At 34.0% G+C, this 7,573-nt stretch overlaps 1 protein-coding gene across 2 annotated transcripts in view; it reads left to right on the forward strand.

The window, feature by feature from the left end:
* The window catches only part of LOC123315789 (mannosyl-oligosaccharide alpha-1,2-mannosidase IA-like), a 40,881-nt gene extending 38,378 nt beyond the window's left edge, over positions 1-2,503 (forward strand). For both annotated transcript variants that reach the window (XM_044901642.1, XM_044901643.1), the window contains exons 5-8: positions 1,008-1,232; positions 1,728-2,011; positions 2,074-2,190; positions 2,371-2,503. In XM_044901642.1, the coding sequence (XP_044757577.1) occupies positions 1,008-1,232; positions 1,728-2,011; positions 2,074-2,190; positions 2,371-2,493 (749 nt within the window). In that variant the 3' untranslated portion in view covers positions 2,494-2,503. The remainder of the gene's footprint in view (positions 1-1,007; positions 1,233-1,727; positions 2,012-2,073; positions 2,191-2,370) is intronic.
* Positions 2,504-7,573: the final 5,070 nt, after the last annotated feature.

A 7,573-nucleotide genomic window follows, 5' to 3' on the forward strand; every position in this document is an offset into this window, starting at 1 on the left:
TTCTATTTGTGGTATAGCTGTAGGACTAACTGAGCTTTTATATCATATACTTGAAAAGTTGCTGCTGGGTTGGAGAGCAAATTGTTTTTTTTTTCTCTTTTCATTTATTTTTCCACCTCAGTTTCCGACTGGATTTCTGGATGAATTCAGGTTAGATTGAACAGTGCACTCCAGTGCGCTGAATCTCGAATCTTTCAAAAATCTGTAGTAATTTTAGATTTTTTTCATAATTTATGTTGTTGAATGAAGGCCTTTATTATTACTATATGTATTTGAGAATCAACAGAAATGCCAAATTATTCTTTATTTCTTATTGGAAGAAGATACATACCTATATGGAATTGTCGAGAAAGATTAATATGGATTAGAAATTTATTATTGAAGCTGAAAGGAAAATTCAATTTGGAAGCAATTCAATACAGCATTATTTTGGCGATTTATCAAAGAAGCGACTATTCAGATTATGTGAATTTTTCTCTTCTGTGTTCAGTGTGTAGGTGGTTCTGATGAATAATAATATGAAAAAGTACAGGTGATTTATTAATGTCATAATACTGAAGACTGAAATTGATTATGAATCTGTTAGTTTATTTTTTCATATAAAGTAGGCTTCTATCAAATAATGGTATATTTTTACTATCATTCCTAGAACTTAAATGTCACTCCCTGTAACTCGTGAACTAGCTATATTTGTAACGACCGTTTGCAACAGCCGAGAATTCTCTAGAGAATTTACTCGAGAATTCATGTGCCGTGAATTCTTCACATACGCACAAAATTTTGTAGAGAATTCTTGGCTGTTACAAACGGATTTAAAAGGCAAGTTTGGCTTTATAATCATATAATTATGGGAAGTATCTAAAGTTTCTGCATTTTCTTTCGTTTTGAGTCACCATGTTCATTTAAGCATGTCTGAAAAAAACTGAATAAATCTTATTATACTTCCTGTTATTTCATTTTATCGTTATTTGTCTGAAGCGGTAGCTAATTCCATATCTCATCTTCAGATCATATGTCGATGGGAGCCCTTGGTGACAGCTTCTACGAGTACTTGTTAAAAGTGTGGATACAATCGAACAAGGAAGATAACGAAGTCCGTCAGATGTTCGATGATGCAATGGAAGGTGTTTTCAAGCACATGCTTCAAACATCTACTGGCGGATTGATGTATTTTGCGGATCTTAAATTTGACCGTCCAGAACATAAAATGGATCATTTGGCATGTTTTTCAGGTAAAAGAAACGGTTTGAATTTTGAATTTTCGGATAAAATTGTGTAACATGATGGCTTCTTCTAGTGCTAGTCTCATTACTGACCTCCAAGACAGACTTGAAGCAATTCATAATGTGAGGTTCAGCATTCATTTTGTCATATGCAAAATGAAACTATTTCAACGCCCACTGCGATGTCCACAATAATTTAAAATTACCCTGCATAAAATATTGAGATTTTCAAATTGAGAAGTGGAGTTAATGTCTGAAAATTAAATATGAATATATTAACGGTGTGCAGACAATTATTGAATTCTGAAAAAGTACACCTCCGGGCAGGATTCGAGGGGCGCGGGTTCGAATCCTGCCCGGAGGTGTACTTTTTCAGAATTCAATAATTGTCTGCACGCCGTTAACATATTCATATTGAGATTTTCCTTTGAATTAGTTGGGAGATTAGCCCTTGTTACATAACTGCCTACGAAGCTTGTTAACTGGTGATAATTATTTTTCTAGGTGGATTACTGGCCTTAGGTTCTAAAACTCTCAAAAATCATATGTCAGATAAATATATGGACGTAGGTAAAGGTATTACAAATACTTGTCATGAATCCTATGACCGTACATATACGAAATTGGGACCGGAAGCGTTCAGATTTACAGAGGGCGCTGAGGCTAGAGCGCTGAAAAGTACAGAAAAATATTACATACTCAGACCAGAAGTGATCGAATCTTATTTTTATTTATATAGATTAACCAAGGACCCTAAATACAGAGAATGGGCGTGGGAGGCAGCACAGGTATTTTTCTTCTTCAGTTATAGGAATGACAGAATATACTGAAAATTTTATTATCTTTTTAGGCTTTGGAAAAACACTGTAGAGTTAATGGGGGATATACAGGCTTGAAAAATGTGTATACAGAAGATCCCCAACAAGACGATGTTCAGCAAAGTTTCTTCTTGGCAGAAACACTTAAAGTAAGTAATCTTGTGGGGATAAATTGTTAAATACAATAAAAAATGAAAAAAAATTTCGGTGATTTCGGAAGCCAAAGTTTTCAGACTTGCCCTTCCCTTACACAGATAGGGAAAAAATGAGCATATTAAATACATGCAACAATATATTTGTTGTCACTAATATATTATATTTTGTTACAGTATTTGTACTTGATATTCTCCGATGATAATCTGATCTCTTTAGATGAGTGGGTATTCAACACAGAAGCTCATCCAATTCCAATCAAAGGGGTGAATCCTTATTATAGAGAGTCGATTGTGTAATGAGAATAAACTAAAAGTGTAAACTAGGCGAATTGAGGTTATAGTTAAGTAATTTATTTCTTATTTTAGATGCACGAGGGTGTAGTGGGTGATGAAATAAAAATGTGGAATGAATGGTACGATAGAATGAACATGTGATTTTAAAATAACTCTTTTTTTACGCTGTATATAGTTTCAGATAGTTGAAATTGTGATTGGAAATTGTGTTCCAATAGTACAATGTCTCAATTGAGATAACTACATTCTAGGTTTTATGACATTAGCTCTTTTCCTTCAAAATGTTGATGTTTTGAGGGATATAGTCGATATTCTCAATTATTGTTGAAGTAGAAAATGGATAATTATAAAGGACGGTAGATTTTTTTCTATTTGTCTTTCTCAATTTGCAATTTATATGTATATTCAGGTTTCAGGAATCGTTATTTTATTTTTAATATTTTTTATATAAATCTGAAGTTTCTGTGAACACTTCTGAATTTCACTAAGAATTTTCTATCCAAGCAAGTCAAGATTCAAGATAATGGAAATATTTACCGATTGGTAATTCCGTTGAAAAATAAGATTTGTTTTAATATTACATAAATCCAATAATGCTCCATGTCGTTGAAAATATTTAGTATCATTTTTTGACTTCAAGTTGATTCCAAGTTTGGAACGTGATCTGAAAAAGTAATCTTATTATATTTCAGATAGGTTAAGTTCAAGCTTTGTTCTCCAACTGAATAATTCGCGTTGTAAAATATATTTTCGTTAACTTAAAATTTTCAATTGGGACATTTTTGTTTGTCTATTTAAAGATATATTTTGTAAAATAGAAAATTAGTGTAAATATCTATATTCTATTTTTACTCATTTTAATGTTTTGTATAAACCTAATATTTCTTTTGATTTGAAATACCATATTTATTAAAACTAATAAGAAAGTGATTAATGTTTATTCATTCACCAATCCATTCCAACAAATCTCACAAAAAACATAAATTTTCCAAAAAATGTGTTTCGTTTCCTTTCCCAGTGGGAGTCTGTGTGGGTACAGCCCATAGAAATCATAATATATACAGGGTTAGAACTATTTAGAGGTGGACTACAAGAATATCGAAAACCGTTAAAAATACAGGGTGGTTTAAATTACAAAAAAGTGGTACACCAGTATGATCACTATATATAGGATTATGACTATAAAACGAATTTCGTGTAGTTATCTCCAAAAACAAATGACTTAAAGAAAAAAAGATACAGTTTTGATCTTAAAAGTGTCCTATAGATAATCAGGAGTGTTTTTTCGTCGGATCCCCAGTGGTTATTAGCTAAGACTTTCATAATATTCAGGCGCTTAGTACATTCAGTTTTTAGTTGCTTTATGTGTTCACTCCATGTTAACTTTGAATCAAATATCATTCCGAGAAATTTATGGTGGTTCACACATTGTAGTGGGGTATTGAAGAACTTTAGGTGGCATGGTTTCTGATGTTTTTTCGTGAATTTCATTACCTTTGTCTAAGTTAGTGAGAATGTGAAGCCAGAAATATTTGACCATTCTTCCAATTCTTTTATACTTGCTTGCATGTTATATGTTATTGAAGAAATTGTATTGACTGCAAAACGCTTCTTTCTAGAATCTAGGGCAATCGTGGAAAAGGAATTGAGTAGGATCGTTACTTGCCAGGTGGCGCTGAGAGGTTACCTTTAACTTCCAAGAGCGTGCTGGCATAATTTATTCTGTCAATTCCACGAGAATGTATGGCCTATGCAGAGATATGTAACTGTGCTACAAGCTGCGCAATTGCATCAGTTGTTGTTGTATTCACTGGGCCGAAGGTATAAACTCGCGTCTTTGCAATGGACGCAATGGCGCACTGACAGGCAAGCGAAGTGATATTTGTATGTCGCTGCTCAACAGTCAACATTGTCACACGGCGCAATTCAATATTGAACAAGTGTTGAATGCAAGATAGAATAGGGTCCTGTAACTCAACATTATTTGGAAAAAATAATGTAATAATAAAAATTTGCCAATTGTATTGCTATATTTGGCCCATCAACTCTTCAAAAGAAATACTTTCAAGGTCTGATTATCTCTGTTTAGGAAACTTTTTTCCAGTAAATTGAACCTCGTTTATACTGATATTCAACTCAATCCCTTGAACAGTAGAGAATTGTCTCATTTCTAGGGAAAAATATGAAAATTTTGAATATGATAGGCAGTTCATGCTGGTCGGTGATTACAGCTTTCAGTACTATAAATTTTATTATTGCAGTCTCATGTCCAACATTTGTAAAAAACTGAAATATTCAAGTTCAAAACAGTGGTTAGCGGCCAGTTACATTGAACTCTGGAACTGGAAGGGCCTCTTAGGTACCGAAATACGACGAAAAGTGTGTCTAACTGAAACGGAAGATGTAGAGCAACCCATCTCTTTCTAATGGTTCGGCAACCAATCGAATAACCGCATCAGACGTCGGACGCAGCACCGCAGCAGTCGTCTCACTTCAACGCCCCGAGTTGTTTTTGTTTACATCGTTATAAACCAATTGACAGAGCGTAGAGAGAGAGATGGATTGCTCTATATCTTCCCTTTCAGTCTTCCTCAGTTTGCCTGCATCGAGATGCCTTTCCAGTTCTTTTAGAGTTCAATGGTAGTATACGATCCCTAAAGTCAACGATAGCTGTCTGAAATCCTCTAGCCTCTGATTGGTCAGTCGTGATGTGCCACAATGGACCTTTATTGATTTGAGTGAATGGAAGGAAGTGATCTCAAAATTTCAAAGAGAAATTATCTCGGAATCTATGGCCCAAAGGTATATTAACCCAGTGGGTTTAATACTCAATGGTAATACGAGAAATAGACCATAACGTAAGTCACGAGTGTGTTCTGTGGAATAGACAGATGCTTCTATTGCCGCCCCATCATATACTTTTTCATTTAAAATTTTGATAATTTTATAACTGATAGATGTCGGAAGGTCCCGTCAGTACTTATTAGGAGTAAATAAACTTAAGTCTTATCAAGTTGACCAACCCTCTGTGCTACAGGATATGGAGAATTTAATGATTTTCTTGTCATTCGAAAACGTTTCCAGAATCATTTCATGTAGAAAACGACGGAGGTTCCTAGGATCATGAAACTCCTGAAATTATCAGAAAAGTCAGGCGGGAAGGGAATGAAGAAATCATTCTGATGTGATCGTGGATTTCTTAACATTCATATTTGGTAGGTAAGCGTAGCTGAAAATCTCGATTTTTCCGATCGGGTTCCAAATAGTCGAGAGTGTGTAACTTTTGGAAACGGTTCGGTTCTTCGACTTACGCTTGGCTTCTTTCGCAGACAGGCAAGATGCAGTAGTTTGATCGAATGAAGCAGTTTTCGAACCCTTTAAATTCTGGGACATCCTATATAACAGTATAGAGAGTAGAACAGGTAAGAACCAAAGAGTATCAACTCTTGATACCAAAGAGTATCATCTCTTGATACTCTTTGGTAGAACTCTCGAGGTATGAGCACACTGAGCACAAAGATGATAAGTGTGGATGGGGACTACGAGGCTTTGCCCCCGAAACTGAGTTCGTTAAATAACATTCATCAGGTTGTGTCTTGCAGATTATTTCTTTTTCTTGACTGTTTTTGCGAGACTTTCCTTGGAATTCAGAAGTATAGAATTTTCTTCCCTCAGTCCACATGAAACAACTGATGTAGGAAAATTTATTGTATGATCTATGGAGCTATTTCCACCATTTTGGATTATTCTCTAGCTTATTTGGATAAATTCATGTTTTAGTTATTAGGTACCTAATAATTGACCATACATTCTCGATTTGAAAAACACCTCTATTAATCATTTCGGAATTATTTCTATACTTAATAATACATACAAGAAAATCTACGAAAATCATAAAGATGTAAGAAATTAAAACAGAAATAATAAGACAAAAAAAAACTCAATCGCTGATAGCATCAAAAGTTGTAAAGGCCTCCCTTTTATCCTACTAGGTGTACAACCTTCTGTTCTCCTCATAAATATATAGGGTGGGCTTTTTCAAACGAAACAGACGAGATAACGGGTGCAATAAATTTATTTCGAAAAAATGCTCGATTTTTGTTTCGAGGGGGACAACTTTTAGGGTCAAACTCACTACTATATCGCTTCAACCCTTAGTGTGTAAGAACACCAACCCCTAAATTTTGAATAAGAAAGATAGGGTTAGTGATACCTCATTTGAAAGGCCTTTTTACATAGAGAAAGGGAAAGTCTCTGGGTATAGAGCATCGAGCACTCTAGAAATATTCCTGATTATTTGAATAAAGCACCTATCATACGGTCAAAGATTATAGATAGAGTCAGGTTAGGTTAGGTCTAATTCTGTAATCTTTGCATACGGTTTCTCAGTTCTTCTACAGTCTACAGAATTCACTATATTCAAAAATAATTCTGAACTATTTAAATCTGGGTAATTGGCGGGCCGTAACTGAGGTCCACACCTAGTCAGATCCTCAATTTTGGATAGAATAATCCAAAATGATAGCCCAATGAACCATACAAATTCTTTCCTTAATTCAGAAAAAAATTCCTACATAAAATAATTCCAGCAAGACGTTTTTTATTACAATCCCACAATGAGAAAATAGCGGCCTTTATGTCATTAGAGTTTTCTACTTATAAATTTTGCCAATTTATTCATCCTAAAAATCTGGTTCTAGCACGAATATTTTTTGACAACGCATATTCTGTATGGTGTAGATTTTGTAGAATAACATTTCATTATTCTGAAAAAGTATGCTCTACTAGGGTGCAAGAGAGAAAATTGTAGGAAATTATTCAAAATTAAGGGCAGGAATAGGTTCCTGCCTCTAATTAATTTATCATGGAAAATAAGTTCTAGAAATTTCTTGATAGGATTGGGAAAAAATTAAATTTCATTCGATATAGGTAACTATTGATAATTATTATCAATTTAATTATTCGAAAATTCAAGCATATTGCATTTCTCAAAGAATTCTGAAAAAATATATTATGATTTATTGCTCATTATATTTGTCAGGATGTCCTTCAGCAAAAATATTCCTGGCTTATTTATTTTTCG

Source organism: Coccinella septempunctata, chromosome 6, assembly GCF_907165205.1.
Source record: "Coccinella septempunctata chromosome 6, icCocSept1.1, whole genome shotgun sequence".
NCBI classification, from domain to species: Eukaryota; Metazoa; Arthropoda; class Insecta; order Coleoptera; family Coccinellidae; genus Coccinella; species Coccinella septempunctata.